Source organism: Aedes albopictus, chromosome 2 (assembly GCF_035046485.1).
Source record: "Aedes albopictus strain Foshan chromosome 2, AalbF5, whole genome shotgun sequence".
NCBI classification, from domain to species: domain Eukaryota; kingdom Metazoa; phylum Arthropoda; class Insecta; order Diptera; family Culicidae; genus Aedes; species Aedes albopictus.
The window spans coordinates 328244808-328265331 of record NC_085137.1 but is presented as its reverse complement, the minus strand read 5'-3'; the positions used below and the strand labels follow the sequence as shown (position 1 = coordinate 328265331).

Here is a 20524-nt window from a genome sequence, read left to right as displayed (position 1 = left end):
AATAGGTCGAAAAAACGATGCTATAAAATTTTATATTTCACGCGTGAAAATTGGAGCAACATTTGAAAAGTGTCTTGAGGAACGTTCATAAATTAAGGAACGTCCAACATTTGGGGGTAGAGTCAGTCTAGTTAGAGTCTGGCGGACTGTCACTTTCGATCGGAGCCAATCGAGCATGACGTCACGGTGTAGCATTTATCGGTGAGGACACTACACTAAGAATAATTCGCATCTATTTTGTAAATGCCGCGCACATAGATTTTTGCAATCAAGCTTTGCACAAGGGGCGATCAACTTCGTAAACGACTGCATCGTAAATACACAGGTCGGAAAAATACTCCGAAAAATACATTTGAATACGTCAATACTTGAAAAATAATACACAAAAAATACTTCGATGAATACAGAATTGGGTTCTTTAAGGGTATCCGGATTATTTCATAATTGGAATCTCCGCCCAAAAATTAGTCGAAATCCAAAATTTCATAATTTTTGGAGTCCGGGAAGTATTTTAAAATTGCATTTAAAGTTTGTATGGGGAAAATTTTTTGTTCGGGCCGAACTGTCATTTTATCGATTGAACTGTCATTCTATCCACGGAAATTAAAATTGTTTTGTTAATTTAACCATCAAAACAGAGGTATTGAAACTCAATAAAACCACGTTATACTCAAAAAAAATGAGCTCTTTCGATATGGCTGTAGAAAATAGCAATATTTTATTCACTATACAACCCAATTCACTAAAAATACGAATAGGTCTTTATTTAATACACAATAATACAAAAATACACGCAATACACCGTCAAATCAGCAACAAATACAAAATACACGTTTTCTATACGTGAAGGTGAATCCAAAATACGCTAGTTGACAGCCCCAAGGGGCGATCAACTTCGTAAACGACTGCATCGTAAATACCCAGGTAACCATTAAGCACTGTTATAAGCGTTATATAGGCCGTTGACCAGCTTTCCAGTGCCAACAAGCTCTGTAAGAGGTTTCCAAATGCTTACAGGCCCTGTCAATCGTTAGCCCTAATATAGGCCGTATATCGGTATATAACGCTAACTTGTAGTGCTTGTTAACCCTGTGCATTCAAGCCGAATAAGAGGTCTGTCAGTGTTGTTGAACGGCCTAAACTATCTGACAATCGTGTCAATCGAAACTGATTTCAACCAAAACAAACTGTGAATGGAGTTCAGAGGAAAAGTTAGAAAACAAATTTTTTTAGCGAATACCACCGCATGCAATCGACCACGTATGTTGCTGTTTCCTTAAAAGCTATTATTTATCTGGAATTGCGATTCCTAAATGGTCTATTCGTTAAAAAACGAAATACAGCTCAAATTTCTCCTCTACATGCTACGGATTTGCCTCCTCTATCTCAAACCCGCAAACCCCACTAGAACATAATCATGTTTGTCTCCGGACAAAGCAACGATGGTGATCTCTCAATTTCCATCAGCTTCTCACTCGGTTTCGTATGAAACTGTTTCCTCGGCCGATGCTACTGAACGGAATCTAATGCATTAGATTGCAACATCATGATGTTGAAGATTCGTCTGCTTTAAATACGGGTTTAAGAAAGCGAAATCCTTGATGCGGTGGTGGAGCAGATGGGAAGCTTGGTGCGAATCGACTTAAGAGGACCTTGAGGACATCGACTGGAATCTGGATGGAGCAGCAAAAAAAATCGACAGAAGCATAAGATGCCAGAAAAAGACAGAAGATAAACAAGTCATTTTATTTTATTTTTTTTTCTTTCTTCTTTGACCCACTTTTGACAGCTATCTCTCTCAGAGACTCGGTACGGTGGGTTGGAGTAGGCCGTATATCAGCCGAATAATACGCCAAAAGTGGCTTTTGAGCAGCTCTATTGAAGGATATAGAACCTATTAGCTCTGTTAATCATGTTCTATATTCGACTATAGAGCTGACTTAATGCTAGTTTTACGGCTTAATGGTTACTTGGGTACACACGTGAAAAAATATTCCGAAAAATACATTTAAATACGTCAATACCTAAAAATAATACACAAAAAATACTTCGATTAATACAAAACTTAGTAAAAATACGAATAGGCCTTTATTTAATACACAATAATACAAAAATACACGCGATACATCAGCTGTCAAAAGTGCAATAAATACAAAATACACTTTTTCTATACGTAAAGGTGAATCCCGCATAAATCAAAACCACACCAAAACAGCACCAGATATGGTCTATGGTCCATCTTCAACCATAATTAAAATGGTACACCCGACCGTAAGCCGACCATTGCTGAATAATGTTCTGACAGTAATGAGTGATGTTTTTGGAGACCCAACCATACGAGCAACGGGTCGTTAAGAATGTTTATCGTTTCAAAATTGGATTTTTCTCATAAAAATTTGAATTGCCCACCGTAACGAAAGCATATCCAATATGGTTGAAAATTTTACTACAGTAGACGTTCGATAACTGCAACATGTTTACGTTTCACTTATGCCGTTTTTCTTTTTGATCCAGTTCCAACCTGGGTTGGAACTGGATGAGATCACAGTTTCAACCCCAACCCGACTTCGGTTTCGCTTGTACTAAAGTTTGTTTGAGTTTGTTTGACGTTTGTTTGTTTACACATTTTCCGCCAATCCAGTTCCAACCCAGGTTCAAAAAGAAAAACGGCATTAGCGAACGAAAATTCGATAACTGCAATGCCTGACAGTGTCAACAAACCATCAGCTGACGTAAAATGAACGTGAACTTCATCCGACTGTTCATTTGGGCTGACATGGCGCACCATTTTGACGGATGGCGGTGCGATAACTGCAAAATTGTTGCACTTATCGGACTTGCAGTAGTAAAAGCATTGCAGTTAAACCGTTTGCACCGACCGAACGTCTACTGTACTGGAAAGTTGAATCTATGGTACGATAACAATATGTTTCATCATTATTTACCCGTTTTACCCAATTTAATTGGGTAATATTTGCATATGCAATCTGAATAGCCTTTGAATTAGCATGCATTTTTGTGTGAGGAAAAACTCGAGCTTATGCCGTTTTTCTTTTTTAACCTGGGTTGGAACTGGATTGGCGGAAAATGTGTAAACAAACAACGTCAAACATACTATAGTACAAGCGAAACCGAAGTCGAGTTGGGGTTGAAACTGTGATCTGATCCAGTTCCAACCCAGGTTGGAACTGGATAATAAAGAAAAACGGCATTAGTGTTCGTGTGTTGAAATGTCACTTATCTCTACACGGAACTACAAATCAACCCAAATTTAAGTTCTTTTGACGCAATCCCGCACCTCAGTGGAATCACTCAAATTTGTGTCAAACCGCGATAGTGCATAGCAAAAAAAATGTAAACCACATCGATGTATTTTAGCTGATGTACGAAAAAATCGATGTAACAGTGATTTTCAGATGCAAATTCACGCATTTGTTATGCTATATTACATCTTCCATGAAATTATATTGATTTAGAATATTGTGGATTTACCGCCTACTTGTATTCTACCGGTCGCTTCAGTATGGCCTCCAAAGTAGCCGTTTTACAAAAAGAATTACTTTAAAATGATTTTAAACATTTTTATTGTATGCGCTATTCCTCGTTGCCACTAGCTACTCAGCGACATTCATTTTTTGACAATCAAGTGGATTTTTATATGAAAACGGCTACTTTGTAACGGCTACTTAAGTAACCGGTAGAATCCAAGTAGCCGGTAAATCCACAATAACAAACCACTATATGACATCATGACATGACAAATTTGAGGTTTTAAAACTTATTCCCTGGGTTAAAATATTTTTCAGTGTATATATCGGTCGAAATCTCTGATGCTATAAATTATTTAAAAAAATATAGTACTAAAATTGTGATCCCCGCCAAACATCGATGTTTCCTTTTCGACCAAATCTTATCAGAATTTCACTCAAAGGCTTTCTATTTATTTTTGAGGTTAGGATCTCCGAAACCACAAAGTTTGCAGCAGAGCAGCACGCAGATTGCAGAAAGTGGTGGAGTGAAAATTTTTATCTGGCTGTCCGCATTCTCTTCCAGGAAAGTAGCGTGCATCGCGATAAACCTCATTTACACCAATCTCGGCACGGAACGTGTTTGCGGAGGTAACCTGCGGGTGGAAAAGCTGCTGTCGTAGTTTTGGAAATTCACATAGAATCGGAGGAAAATTTCGCGAGGGCAAACGCGTGACAGAAGATGGAGCAAATCATCAGGAATTTGTTGGTGTCGGACAACGATGTCATACAACAGGTGAGTAGCTGATGGATTTAATTTTTTGGATGTTCCTTACGAGCTGTGGATGCTATCACATGGCAAAGTTCACGAAACTTGGTCATTGCCGAGAGTTGTTCAATTCGGGTTTTCCAAATGATTGATTTGATTGAAATTAATTATGCATCCGGCACACGTATCTTCTCTATAAGGCTGATCTACGTACTGAAGGAATTAAAGTTAGTTAACATTTTTACATGTTAATAGTAACTGTTGGTAAATGTTACGATCAATAAAAATACAGGCAAAGTTGGTTTTTGGGACACGGATACCTAGCTAAATGTTTGCAATAAAAACTCATCGCGCTTGCTTAAGTGGGAAAGCTGAGTTCTGCTTTACACCATACATATCGGACGCAAAAAAGCAGTAAGCCAGAGTCACACATTATCTATCATATACAGTGAAACTAGAATAAACATAAAATTCCATCTCAATCGCCTTTGTAGAGAACACTCGTTCGCCATCTACTAGGCAACACCGTAATTTAGTGTTTTTTTTTTAAGCTGAGCTTAATTTGGAGAAAGCTTTGTGAGCACTGGTACTGGCAGAGAAACACATTGCAATAGGAATGAGTCATGCCAATAGAATTTTAGAATTTAATTTATTCGCTGCGTGTTTTTGGAATGAAAGAGATGAACACGCGGTTTTATTAAAAAAAAACGATTTAATCCACCTATGGTGAACAGAACCCTTCTTACACTTATTAAAATTATTGTTGTATAATTTGTATTTAACATATTTATTTTGTGTAATTGACCAAAAGTTCTAGAAAATATTGTGGATTTGGCATCTAGTGGATTGGTTTCCAAAATAGCATCATGGGCCATGGACTAAACTATTAGAAATGCCAGACACCTCCTAGAATCTTGTGTGGAATGATTAAAAATAGCTTACATATTCTGGAATATTGTATCTTGCCATAAGATAACTGTCAAAAGATCTTGAATCGATTCACCGATCAGCGATCAGCGAAATACACTTTGTCTAATATCTCTTAATCAGTCGATTAAATTTGCTCCGAAGTACTTGGTATTCATGGTTATGGTGTAGAAAGGACAAAAATGATGTACCTACTAAGTTAATCAGTTTTGGCATTAGCTAGTTATTTTGGCTGTCCGGTTCTGGCATTTTACCCACAGTATATAGAATCAAAGCTTTCATTTAACATATTGTTAGTTTTCAAAGAATTCCTGTGTGCATTTGTAATTTGTTATTTATAATTTTGTTGAAAACAATAACCTGCTAGTATAGACTTTGTGTCAGCATTATTTATTTAAAAATAATTTCCCATAGACTGGTCAAAAACTAATGCAAGATAACAAATGAATTGAATAATAAAAAAAAATAATTTATTGAAATACTCTTCGTAAGATATCTCAGTAATCAAATGTCGAATCGAAATAAAATTTCAGGGCCTCTTACAAGGATACTGTAGCTTTCATTTGGTGCTTAGAGAACCTAAATCGGTTGACAGACGGCTGAGATATTTATTATGGTACACTTGGTCAAAAATCTCTCAAAAAGTTATCCTGTATTACTCCCAAGTACTCTTCGTGAGATATCTCGGTAACCAAACGTCCAATCGAAAAAAAAATCAATAGCGTTCTACTAGGATGTAGCTTTCATTTGCTTCCAAGAGAACTCAAATTGGTTGACAGACGGCTGAGAAACGTGCGTGACTTTTTTTGTAACGCACATACACACACACACATACACACATACACACACACACACACACACACACACACATACAGACATTTGCTTAGTTCGTCGAGCTGAGTTGATTGGTATATGAGACTCGGCCCTCCGGGCCTCGGATCGAAAGTCGGTTTTTCGAGCGATATTTATACCCTTCTTATGGGTGTAAGAAGGGTAAAAAAAAGGCTTTTCCTACATACATTCCGTGATATTTTTGCTACTGTTTATTAAGCTCAAATACAACAAAGAGATAGTAGCTTTTATGTATTTGATGCAATTGCATTTTTATGTATAACTAACTTGTGTAACCAAATATGATCATAAAAAATCTGTTGACAAACGGCTGAGAAATGTATTATGATACATTTTATCAAAAATCTCTCAAAAGCGTAAATTTCATTACTCCTTAGTACTCGTGGAAAGATATCTCGGAAACAAAATGTCCAAACGGCATAAAATTTAATAGCATACTACTTGGATGCTGTAGCTTTCATTTGATGTTGAGAGAACTCAAATCGATTGACACACGGCTGATTCATTTATTATGAAGCATTTTGTCAAAGACCTCTTAAAAAGTTAAGTTGTATTACTCCAAAGTACTCCCCGAAAGATATCTCGGTTACAAAATGTCCAATCGGAATGAAATTCAAAAGCGTTCTTCTAGGGTGCAGTAGCTTTCGTTTCGAGCCTTAAGAACCCGATTCGGTTGATAGACGGCTGAGAAATTTATGGTGATACACTTTGTCAAAAATATCTAAAATAATTAAGTTGTACTACTCCCTAGCACTCTTTGAAAGATATCGCGGTAACCGAACGTCCAATCAAAAAAAAATTCAATAGCGTTCTACTAGGATGTAGTAGCTTTCGTTTGGGGCCTTAAGAACCCAAATCGGTTGATAGATGGCTGAGAAATTCATGGTGATACACTTTGTCAAAAATATCTAAAATAATTAAGTTGTACTACTCCCTAGCACTCTTTGAAAGATATCTCGGTAACCGAACGTCCAATCAAAAAAAAATTCAATAGCGTTCTACTAGGATGTAGTAGCTTTCGTTTGGGGCCTTAAGAACCTAAATCGGTTGATAGACGGCTGAGAAATTTATGGTGATACACTTTGTCAAAAATATCTAAAATAATTAAGTTGTACTACTCCCTAGCACTCTTTGAAAGATATCGCGGTAACCGAACGTCCAATCAAAAAAAAATTCAATAGCGTTCTACTAGGATGTAGTAGCTTTCGTTTGGGGCCTTAAGAACCCAAATCGGTTGATAGATGGCTGAGAAATTCATGGTGATACACTTTGTCAAAAATATCTAAAATAATTAAGTTGTACTACTCCCTAGCACTCTTTGAAAGATATCTCGGTAACCGAACGTCCAATCAAAATAAAATTCAATAGCGTTCTACTAGGATGTAGTAGCTTTCATTTGCTTCCAAGAGAACTCAAATCGGTCAACAGACGGCTGAGAACCGTGAGTGACATTTTTTTGTAACATACATACACACACACACACACACACACACACACATACACACACACGCACATACAGACATTTGCTCAATTCGTCGAGCTGAGTTGATTGGTATATGTAACTCGGCCCTGCGGGCCTCGGATCGAAAGTCGGTTTTCCAAGCGGTATTTATACCCTTCTTATGGGTGTAAGAAGGGTAAAAACTAGGCTATATTTAGATTCGTCAAATTTGAAACCTCTCAGGAGAACTTTCTTCCTATTGTAAGACATAAGGGATTGTAACCACGTACATACCCCCCCCCCTTCCACCTTGCAGAATTTTGTTCAAATTTTTATGAAGCGTAGTCTTTGGCCAAACCTCCCCTCCCCCAAAAAAGTCTTCATGGTTTATGAACGACCCTCAAGCAAATTGTGCATGGACAGGCCTACCCAAGACCTCCCAATAATAACATTTTAGGGGCTGTCCATTAATTACGTAAGGGTTTCGAGGGGGAGGGGGGGGGTTTGAGAAATCTTACGCGCCATACAAACATATTTGGGTTCCCATACAAAAAATCTTACGTAATAAATGAACAGCCCCTTACCTATTTGAATTCTTTTAAGTTCATTTTTTTATGCATATCAATATTTTAATTTTGTACGCATTTGAGTAATAGCCTGCTAATTGGCAGGGCAGATTTCTTCACCAGGGCTTAAATTTTAAACCAGGCATACCAACATTTTAAGCCGGGCTTAACTTTTTTTTCGTTTTCTTCACCTCGGCTTAACCACTAAACCCGGTTTAATAATGCTAGGGCTTAAGGGTCGATTTCTTCACCCTGTCTTAAGCGTTAAACCAGGTTTAACTATATGGGTAAGCCTAGCTTACCGGTTAAGCCGAGGTGAAGAAATCGGCCCTATAAGTTATGTGTGGTTTATTTTAAGCGGTGCTCTAAGGTGGCTTAGCAACGCTAAGCCAGGCTTTAGTCGCAAATTGCAGAGTTTGGGTTTCTTCACCTGCTTCAAGGATATACTTTGGAAACATAGCGAAAATATTTGGAATAAAATATTTACACTTGGGAACGATAGAACTTAAAATTTTTGGATATAAATGGAGATGATGATAAAGCAAATGATATTCATCATCAGTATATGGAAGTTCCGGGTCATTGGGCCGAATGCCGTTTGGTCGAAAAAAGAGTGATGAAATTAGGAGCCGTCCATATAACACGTGGGCAGAAAAATCGTGATTTAATTTATTTCAGCAATTTCTTTTACAACTATTGAATATACATTAGATTAGAACAGAGATTTGATGTCTTACAATTATTGTCTTTTAGCATAGGCCGCATAGGGAATTCAATTATCGCAAATTACAAATGGTGGTAGAAACTAGGAAAAAGCCAGAGAAAAAAACCTAGTGTAATTGTTGGAGTTATTTATCGGGTAGTGGTAGAATTATAGCCTTCACAGAGGTGTTGGTCTTTCCAACAGATTTACTGCAAAGCGGCAATTAGCGGGTTGGTAGACATACGGCAGCGGTTGCGAAATTTTGACATTCCAAGCTCGATAAAGGAATTCACGGTATCTATTTTGGCAATACGATAAACCTCAACCGTTGGGTAGAATGGATCCAGATCAAGGGCCATCTTCAAGATCTTGTTTTGCTGGACTTGAAGTTTTCTACGGCGACTTTCGGCACAAATTCGCCATGCAGGATAACCATAGAACATGATGGGTCGGATGATTGCTTTGTAAAGAAGGAGTTTGGGCTTCTTGTCTAAGCGAGAACGCCGATTCAGAAGCGAATAGGCAACTCACGGTTCGCTTGCATTTCAGGAGCACTTGATTGATGTGTTTACCGAAATTCATTTTGCTGTCCAATAACAGGCCTAGATAAATAGATTCATCTGACTAAGGTATAGGTTGATTCGAAATTGCAATTTCCTGCCGAGGCACTGGGTGTCTCCTCCTGGTGAAGAACTTACTTGAGTTTTCGCTGGATTAACCTTGATGCGCCATTTCGACTGGTAATCGCTTAGACTGTCTGAAGCAGATTGTAGTGCTTGACAATGGTGTCCGCTGATAGATCCGCGACAGAAAACCCCGTGTCGTCGGCAAAGAAGTAGTAGGTAACACACTCCGTCTATTTGTGATTACTTTTTGAGATTTGATGTGTTTTTCAGAGCATCATCAAAGTTACCCCAAAATGAAAATCTGATTCTCGCTCATATGGAAAACTAAAAGTCACCCAAAATATTTCAGATTATCGAATCTTTCTATTGCTTTCTATTGATAACTGATACCCCAATGCTTGTTTTAAAAATATAAAACTCGGGAAACTACTGTTACATGGAAAAATATTTAAAAAAAATCGCTTAAAAACTATCAGTTACCCGTTTTACAATAAGTTGAAAAAAAAATAATTCCAAAATTTTCTAACAAGTCATTAAATCCAAAACTTTTTCATTGTTGAAATTTACCTCATTGAGATTCAAAGTGTTAATTTAATGCGCACCAACATCGCGAGTCTCAAACTGAAGGAATTTTCATAGCTAATAAAAAAAGAGCAAAAAAGAAGAAATTTATAGAGCGAATTTAAAAACAGGTTTCTTAATTTGATTATTTTTTCTATGTTCTCAATCTTTACAGGCCAGCGCCGATTTGAAGGAAGCCTTCAAGCGCCCGGACACGGTTCCACAGCTGTGCGAAATTACCGTGTCCCACAAAGATGCCCAAATTCGACAATACAGCGCCATGCTATTGAAGAAGCAGCTCGGTAAGCTGCGCAATTGGCAGCAAGTTCCAGCGGAACAGCAGGCACTCATCAAACAGGGCATGCTGGAAGCCATCGTAAAAGAACCGGAGAAGTCTGTACGTAATGCGATCACCGCCTTTGTGGGTGTGCTGGTGCGACACGAGGCCTCCAGAGACGGAGCCTGGATGAATGAAGTACTCAAGTTCATGTTCGACAGCACAAGCTCCAGCGATCCCAAGTTGGCCGAAATCGGATCGGCGACCTTCGCCACACTGGCGGACACCTCGCCGGACCAACTGATTCCTCACTTCGAAACGGTTTGTCAGCTGTTCTCTTCCGCTTTGGTGGCTACTGAAGCTAGCGGCAACATGACCACCCCGGTTGTTTTCAACATCTTGCAAGGTATGTCCCATCTGGTGCGCTTCATAACTGGGCACCCGGTTGCCGAAAATACGTACCAACAATCTATTCCATACGTGGTCAAGGCTCTGGTTGGGTTTGCCCAACAAGATTCTTTCAAGTTTATCGAGGCTTTCGATATTTTGGAAAATTTGGCTGACGAATCTTCCCGAATCTTGACTCCTCATTTGAAACTCCTCATCGAGTTTTGTTTGGAAATCGCGCAAAAATCTGATCTGGAAGATTCGGTACGTGTCAAAGCTATCACTTACATCGGTTGGTTAGTACGACTTAAGAAGAAAATGATTATCAAGCAGAAGTTGGTAGAACCCATTGTCGTCGCTCTTTTCCATCTGATGAGCGTTGCTCCAGATATCGAGGATGAAGAGGAAGAATACTTCGGTAGCAATGAAGTCTCTACTCCGAGTACATGTGCTGCCCAGTCGCTGGACGTCTTGGCATTGCACATTCCTCCAAAACAGTTAATTCCCACACTGATGGCCCTCCTCGAACCGGCTCTTCGCGGAAATGATCCACTGGCCAAGAAGGCTTCATATCTCTCTATCGCCGTCATTGCCGAAGGTTGTTCGGAACACATCTGCAACAAGTACCTTAAGCCGCTTCTGGATGTGATCAAAACGGGCATCACTGATCCCAATCCATTGATCCGAAATGCCGCGCTGTTTGCACTGGGTCAATTTTCCGAACACCTGCAGCCGGAAATCTCCCAATACGCCGAGGAGATCCTTCCTATTCTGTTCGAATTCCTGCAACAGTTGTGTCTGCAGATCCGCAGCGGTGGTAAGGAACCTCAGCACATCGATCGAGTGTTCTACGCCCTGGAAACATTCTGCGAGAATCTCGAGGATCAACTGACTCCCCATTTACCGATTTTGATGGACCGCTTGTTTGAAGCACTCGATGCCCGGAACACGGTTCATCTGCGGGAGCTTTCATTGACTGCCATTGCTGCTACGGCCAACGCAGCCAAGGTTCACATGCTTCCATACTTCCCGCGGCTTATCGAAAGTTTGAAAATGTATCTGGTAAAAACAGACGATGAAGATATCTGCGCTCTACGTCCTCAGGCTATTGACACTTTCGCCGCCCTGGTGAGAACTATCGGAAAGGATAACTTCCTTCCGTTGGCCGTGGATACGCTAAATCTTGGCTTAACCATGATGGATGGGTGCGACGATCCCGATCTGCGAAGAAGCTGTTACAATTTATTCGCATCGATGGCATCTTCAGTGAAGGAGGACATGGCCGGGTCATTGACCAAGATCGTTGAATCCATGCTGGAAAGTGTGAAGAGTACCGAAGGCATTGTTCCGACATTCAAGGACGACAATGATGACCTTGTGCTGTTGAACGGCGCCGATGATGAGGAGGAAGATGATAAGGAGTACGACATCGAAAATTCTGACAACGAGAACGAAGATGAGGACGACGACATTGCCGGCTATAGCGTTGAAAATGCCTACATGGATGAGAAGGAGGAAGCTATTTTGGCCCTAATGGAATTCGCTGAACATACGGGACCGGCCTTTGCCCCATTCATTCAAACTGCCTTCGAAGAAATCTACAAACTAATCAACTATCCCAATGAGGACATTCGGAAGGCATCCATCGACGCTCTGAAACAGTTCGTCATATCGCTTCATGAGCTGGGAAATGTCGAAGGAGTGAATCAAACGATTCTGGTATTGATCCCCAAACTAAGCGAAATAATTCGCACGGACGAGGAACGAACGGTTGTGATGTCGGCCTTGGATGGATACAGTGACATTCTGGAAAAGGTCGGTGCTGCTGCCATGCAAGCCGACGGTCAGAAGGACGCCATCTTCGGATGCATTGTGGACGTCCTGAATGGAAAAGTAGCGTGCCAATTTGACGAACCTGTGGACGAGGAACAGGAGGAAAGCGAATACGATGAAGCTATTCTCGAATCAGCTGGCGACATTTTGCCTAAGTTTGGACGAGCTCTATCACCGGCTGAGTTTGCAGTCTACTTTGGACGCGTTTGGCCTTACTTTATTCAGAAAATCGTAAGTACTTAGTTTTTCTTCAACCACATTCAGCACAATATCAAAATTTCGATTTACAGGAGAAAACCAAACACAAAGACGAAACAACGGACTCGCAACGCGCCTTTGCAATCGGCGTACTGTCTGAGTGCTTCCGTGGGTTGAAGGAGTTCACCGCAAACTGGGTGGAATCGTTGTTGCCCATTTTTGTCTCCTGCGTGCAGGATCGCAACAACGAAGTGCGAAACAATGCGGTTTATGGCATTGGAGAAATGGTTTTGCACGGAAACGAATGTTCTTACAAGTAAATTGCGTTGAACGTCGGCTTCCTGTGCGGCAAATGTAATATTTTTTCTTTATTATTTGTAGGCACTATCCTCAAATTTTGGCATGTCTATCGAACGTTGTTGCCAAGGAACAACACGCTGGAACCCTGGATAATATTTGTGGAGCTCTGGCCCGTTTGATTTCTACTAACAGCAGCTTAGTTCCCATGAAAGAGGTATGCGATTCTGAGTTTTTTATACAAACTACAAACCACTTGTACTACAAGCGTATTTATCTAAGAAAATACATAGATTAGATACCTATTACTAACTCCTACGAAATTTTACAATACAATGCTTTTGTTTAAAGACCGCAAAACGATGCTAGCAGGGTATGAAAAACGGATCACGCCGAAAAACAAACGCTTTGTCCTAAGCGGTGCATGTTGGTAACAAAGGCGCTCCGCAACAAACGCATGTCAGGCGATGAGAGCAATAAAACAAACATCACATGCGGTGCGTGTGCTGATATTCCGGCTTTTCTGCTGAAATTTTCGACCCACATCATCGAATTCACAAGCATTAGGACGAATTAAGACTCTTGCAAACCTCAGAGTTGAGTTTCAGTTGTAAAACAATGCGAAAATCACGATGTGAATAGAACGAGGCAAATATTCCTACCGTTTTTGTTGTGAACAAACTCGGGAGCGATTTTGTCATTATCTGCTAACGAAAAAACAAAGCGTTTTTGCCGTGCCATCTTTGTTGCCTATTTCTTGCTTGCGGTGGCATATTCTGCGTACACTGATGCTAAGTTTATGGAAGCAGTTGTTACGCTCAGCGGTGTCTGTCATTTGGCTTAGGCTGTTTGTTTGGCATAAAAATAAGGGTACATTTCGATTTAGACAAATGTCCATTATGCGAAATGACCTTATCCAGAACAACCATGCAAACAACGTTAAAAAATCGACCATATACAAATTTTGCACAGTTGTTGTTCGACACCTTAAGAGGAAACAAACCATCATCCGAATTGAAAAACTCAAAGGCAGTTTTTTCGCTCAAATTTCAACAAATGGTAATAAAAAAAAAAATATCACTGCACTCTATTTACCATCTAGATAACAGTGAAATGGGAGCGGGACATTTGGCATAAAGTCATTTGGCATAAGGTCGTTTGGCATAAGGTCACTTGGCATAAAGACATTTGGCATAACGGTCATTTGGCATAATGACCATTTGGCATAATCGAAATGCACCCTTCTTTATTATGCCAAGTGTCCATTATGCCAAATGTCTTTATGCCAAGTGACCTTATGCCAAACGGCGTTATGCCAAATGACCCAGACCCCAGTGAAATATTTTTCAATAGCGGCTTTGTGAATTTGAGCGAAAAACTGCTTTTTTAAATTTGATGATTGAATGATGGTTATTTGAGCCTTAAATGGAACTTTGATCTATATACGGTCGAAATTACATTTTTTTCGTACAGCCAATGACATACCCTACTGTTTAAGTGAGAACTTTACCAATGACTTATCCCATTTTTAACGAAATCTCAATAGTAGGCTGGTCCAGAATAATAATTGGAATTGCTTGCTACCACTGTGCTAATACATCTTTGATACATCTATACCCCCCCCCCCCTTAGGTCCTGCCAGTGTTTGTTCAATACCTGCCACTACGCGAGGACTTTGAAGAGAATCTCGCCGTGTTCCGCAGTTTGGATGTGATTTATCGCCAAGGAAACGAACATCTTATCCCACTTCTAGGACGAGTCCTAGTGGTTGCCCTACAGGTCTTGTACAAGCAGCAGCACAATAACGATGGTAAAATATTCAGTAAAATTATTGACTATTGGATAATTAATGTTGTACCTAACATTGTATTTTCGCAGAGTGCCGCGACCTGGTGTTCAACTTTGTCAAGCAGATCAACCGCGACTTCCCTGACAAGTTCGCCGAAGTGGTGCGGAGCGATGCCGAGATTGCCAGCTTCGTGGAAACGCTTCCTCTTCAGTAGAAGTCGGCCCGTGTGCATTTAATGCGCAAACTGTACGTTTCCTACATTGACCCCTATCTGCAAACCTGTGTACGTCGCGTAGAGAAGAAAAGTGGTCATAGCAGCCACCAATCCAGTGCTAACGGTGGGCCCGGTTTTACAGACGAGGGTTATAAGTGAATGAATGTTAAGTGTCGATATCTGTCAGTATAAGTCACAACAACTCAACAACTGAATGATGTGCTCAGCAGCTTTCTCTAGTGTACCACAGGCTGCTAAAACTAACAAAACTCTTTTGTTGCATCTACGACTACCCAGCGTTAATGAAATGTTCAGCAATGGGAATACAGCGTTCATAGTCTTTTTTATTCTACTCAGAATAAAAATATATATTGAAATATCAACATTAGACACACATACCTTTACCCATGCCAATTTGATATCAGCTTTAACTACCAAGTCGATTCTGTCCAGTGAAACTAACATATGCCATGCAACCATTTACCTACATCCTCAAAAATTTCCTTCCATCTGAAACAAAAATAGCCACCAGTCAAGAAAATAAAAAGTGTAAATGTGATGAATACCATAGAGAATATGTATAAAAACAAGGTCCTACTGAATTTTAAATTCATTTCATCAAAACTTTGCCGAGAAATTAAAAAAAAATATCGACTTGAAGTTGAATATTACAATTAACAAACGCTAAATATTACAATATGTTAAGTTTATACATCCTATTACTATAATATACAGCCTTAATTGGAATATACGTTTTATCTAAAATCGAACCCTTCTCATTCTCGCTCAGCATCTACAACTGATTTGAAAGAACTTCAAACGTTGATAAAAATCTAATGTGTGTAATCGTTTGGTTACGAGATTGTAGTTTTTTATTTTATATTTCATGTGGTGTGTCTGACCCTTCACATTAGAAGAAAATAGGGTTTATTAACCAATATGGATCCCTTTGTAGCTGAAATTAGCTTTGATCATCAAGAAATGTCTTGCCATTTTGCTGCCAAAAGGAGAAAATATTACAGAAACCATGCATTTAGTCGCATTGTGCTGAGGAGCGCGGGTTCGATTCCCGTCGCAGCTGCCAGGAAAAGTTTTCGGCTGTGCCACTGGGCGTTGCATGTTAGTCCGTTGTCTAGTGTCGTGCTCAGAGAGCGAATAGCTCACTGGAAGCATTGAACGTGTCCTTGTCTTTAACATGCAAACGGGGAGAGAAAATTTCTGTCTTTGAACATCTATCCGGAAACATGTCTATTTCAATGAGATTCTTATAGAGATGTGAAAGAAGACACTTCGTGTGCGGCGTTAGTTCCGTGTTGGGCGCAAAACTTGTCACTAGTTATTACAAGCAAAGCGAGTTCCCATAAGAACGCAAGTCAAATAGTGATGTCCCTATTTGTGTTTACATTTTCCTTTCCTTTACTTACTAATACATAGCCACTACACAGCCCATTTTCCGACCATTTTACATTGCATAATTGCCGAATTTCGGGACTTCACTCTATCAGCCACCGCTTCTTCTTCCCCACCTCCACCTGTAATACACTCTCGTGTAGATGTCGAACCCGAGTCACTGGAGTAACATATCAAAAAATCAGAGATGTATGTTTTTTAGTTTTTGAGATATGATTTTTTGAAAATAAAAGGTCAAATTTTCCCATACAAGACACTTTTTTAAATTTGATTATATTTTGATTCCTTATAATATTATGGATACCAAAACCACCAGGAATCACTTTAAAAAGCAATACTATGCATAGTTTTATGAGAATTTGCAATTTCAAGCAATTTTAGAGTAGCTAGTACTAAAATATATGACTCTCTATATTCAAAAAATCATATCTCAAAAGCAAAACAACATACATTTCTGATTTTTTGATAGGGTATGTGTTCCATCAGTAATCTCACGCTCCCATATTCATCCTATTCGAAAACAAGCGATTACGGCACCGATTGATTCCGTTCTTTTTGTTTTCATGGGTGCTCATTTCTAACAAAAAATACAAAAATAAGAAACAAAACAAACAGCGTTTCTTTCTTTTGTTTTCCATGAAAATGGGAGCCACATGCTTAATAAGGGAACCAATACCCTATGTTACGCCAAATTTCCTGAATTTTCTGATAAAAATATAAAACCAGTGTACCTCTTTGGTCCCGAGACCATGAGAACGTGAAAAAACTAATATATTTAAATATTTTATAGTACTCTTTACATTTTAGCCCCTTTAACGTATTTTTCCTGAAAACTACTATTCAATAGCTTTCAAACAAAAAAAAAGAAGTTTAAAATCGGTCTATGGTTCAAAATTTCCGATTTTTTTTTAAATTTTTAGTTTTTCGATTTTTTGGACCACCCTATATGAAAATTGGTCACCCTAATGACGAAATAAAAAAATACGGGTCTAATTATTTCCGAAGAACTAGGGTGCCTGTACCAATTATGGCACTACCTAACGAAAACTATTTGTAGAAAAATAACGAGAAGACCAACGAATGTCATCAATATGTTAAAAGACAGCTTAGTTTCCATACTTTACAGGAAAAATATAGAAGCGGAGCCAAAACTATTTTTAATATTTATTACAGCGTGTGCCAATGATAGGAACCGTGTACCAGTTATGGATACATTTTTTAACTTCGGTTCCTTTTCGCACTATTTGCATGCATTTCTTAAGGGATTAGCCATAACTGGTACACTATGGCGAAAAAGGGTGCAAGGAGGCCTAATTTTTAAGAAAAAATATTTCTTTCTACCATAGTTTGAGCAAAATGTGGAATTTAAATGAGTGCAACCATCTTTTGGGAACGTGATCTGTTGTTCACAATTTTTTTCTTGTTGATTTACATCGTTAAGGGGTGAACATCAACCATGGCGAATAATTGGTACTATAGCCATAATTGGAACACTTACCATAACTGGTACACGGTTCCTATCATTGGCACACGCTGTAATAAATATTAAAAATAGTTTTGGCTCCGCTCCGCTTCTATATTTTTCCTGCAAGGTATGGAAACTAAGCTGTCTTTTAACATATTGATGACATTCGTTGGTCTTCTCGTTATTTTTCTACAAATAGTTTTCGTTAGGTAGTGCCATAATTGGTACAGGCACCCTACAAGCCCATCAAGTTTCACGACAATCGGAGATGCACTATATCGTTTTTCTATGGAATGGCTACATATATATATATATATATATATATATATATATATATATATATATATATATATATATATATATATATATATATATATATATATATATATATATATATATATATATATATATATATATATATATATATATATATATATATATATATATCCAAGTTGAAATCCCAACGAATAAAGTGGTCCAAAATTGTATCCAACGTAATCTCCAAAGTGAAATAAAGTAACAGTTAAAGCTCCAGAAGTTTCCGTTATCCAGTAGCCTTACACCGCGCGGAGGTGGTGTTATCGGCTAAAGCACTATTTCACTGTCCACAAAGTTCAACTAACCGCCACTAGGAGATTTTCTTCTTGGATAACGGAAACTTCTGGAGCTTTAACTGTTACTTTATTTCACTTTGGAGATTACGTTGGATACAATTTTGGACCACTTTATTCGTTGGGATTTCAACTTGGAACTGGTGTACTTGGTGACAGCCTTCGTACCCTCAGAGACGGCGTGTTTATATATATATATATATATATATATATATATATATATATATATATATATATATATATATATATATATATATATATATATATACAGGGTGTTAGGTTCCTGAGTGCAAACTTTTTGAAGGGTGTTAGAGGACCATAAATGGAGAAAAAATTGTTCTACGCATATGGTCAAATCTTAACCGTTACGTAGTTATTGAACTTCCCATGTTTTTGACTCTTATTGCCTTAACTGGCTATAACTTTAAAATGGTCAAACTTATCGAAGTTTTTTTTACCCTTATTCGAAAGATCATTGAATTTTCTGTCAAATGGCATCTTTGAATCGATTGGTTTAGTTAAATAACTAAGTTTTCTAGAGCAAATAGCTCAAAAGTAGTGTGTTTTAATTTATTTTTGGCAATTATCTTTGAAAAATGCGTAATAATTTAAAATTCTTTCTTTGGCAAAGTTGTGGTCCCTGTTCCACTTTACAATTCATTCTTTGACATCAAACTTCTATCACTTATCGTTTTGTTGCAATTTTAATTTTAACATCGCATTTCAGTTCATAAATTTGTAACTGTTATGGAAAGCACTTTTTTGCGCATTGTGCCGCACATTTAAATCAAAATTTCAAGAAAACGGTAAGAGCTAGAAGTTTGGTGTCAAAGAACGAATTGAAGAGTGGAACAGAGGCCACAACTTTGCTTAAGAAAGAATTTTAATTTATTACGCATGTTTCAAAGATAATTGACAAAAACCAATGAAAATACGCTGTTTTTAGCTATTTTGCTCTAGAAAACTTAGTTATTATAACCGGAAACCGTTTCACTTTCTCGGGATTCAAAAACTTAACGCGGTTTTGTGAGACACAACTTTATTCGCCGGTTGCTCGTTACAAACTGGTTGAGGTTTTTCATTTCGTTCTTCTAGAACCTTTTCCATCAATCACACTGTACCACTCACTCAAAAATCACACATTCGTTAAACGGTAAATCTCACACTCACTCACTCAGAAGCGTCTTTAGACCAGTACAGTGTGGCCAGAATATTACAACTCGGCCATCCTGACATCTGATCGTCTCGATCAGCAAAATATGATGTTAGAGGAGTAGCGGTCAAACACCCGTGACCGACTCGGGGTTAGTGGGATACAATATCAGGGAAAGGGAACCAAAGGGGGGAAGTCTACAGATAAAGTAGGTGTGACAAAACCGTCAGAGTTCGTTTTCATGCAACTTTAAATCTGAATCTTCGTAGGAGTCTCGCCAATCGGCCCAACGTTTTAATCGAGATGCTTCAATAATGCCATCGTATGGTATTTGGGAAACCTGTGCATTTTCTATGTCCCGGATGACATATCTATCATTTGGTAGCACTTTGTGAACCCGATAAGGCCCTTTGTACTTTGGGATGAACTTTTTGTTCGTCCCTGCCGTTGTATCAACATTCCGAATCACTACAAATTCACCTACGGTATAATTAACTGCTGGTTTATGTCTTTTCTGGAAATAACTCAAATTTTTCTCCTGTGAATTTTGAATATTTGTTGCTGCTCCCTCTCTTATTGCATCCAAGTTTCTACATCCATCATCGTCTTGTTTATCTTCCAGGAACTCAGTTAGCCGGTCAATCTCTCGACCTCGCTGATTCACCCCAAAAAGAAGTACGGAAGGAGTCTGACGAGTAACCGAATGAACGGAATTATTCAAGGCATACTCAACCTTCACTAACATCTTCGACCAGTCGGAATGCTGAATTGGTTCAGACACCTTCCCGAGCATACACTTGATGATTCTGTTCACCCTTTCGACTTGGCCATTTGCTTGGGCTGACGCAGTGCTTACTTTGACATGCTCAATATTGTGATCCAGCAGAAAAGTACCAAACTCGAGAGAAGTGAAACATGTTCCTCTGTCGCTGATCACACGTCGCGGCCGACTGTAATGTTCAAAATATTTCTCAAGAC

General features: G+C 38.8%; 1 protein-coding gene across 1 annotated transcript; it reads left to right on the top strand.

Annotated features, from left to right (window-relative positions):
- Positions 1-3945: 3945 nt before the first annotated feature.
- Positions 3946-15677, top strand: LOC109399473 (importin-4-like). The gene is made up of 6 exons (XM_029879853.2): positions 3946-4263; positions 10088-12640; positions 12700-12923; positions 12989-13121; positions 14537-14714; positions 14783-15677. The coding sequence occupies exons 1-6, from the start codon at positions 4210-4212 to the stop codon at positions 14905-14907; spliced, it is 3267 nt and encodes a 1088-aa protein (XP_029735713.2). The 5' UTR covers positions 3946-4209; the 3' UTR covers positions 14908-15677.
- The last annotated feature ends 4847 nt before the right edge of the window (positions 15678-20524 follow it).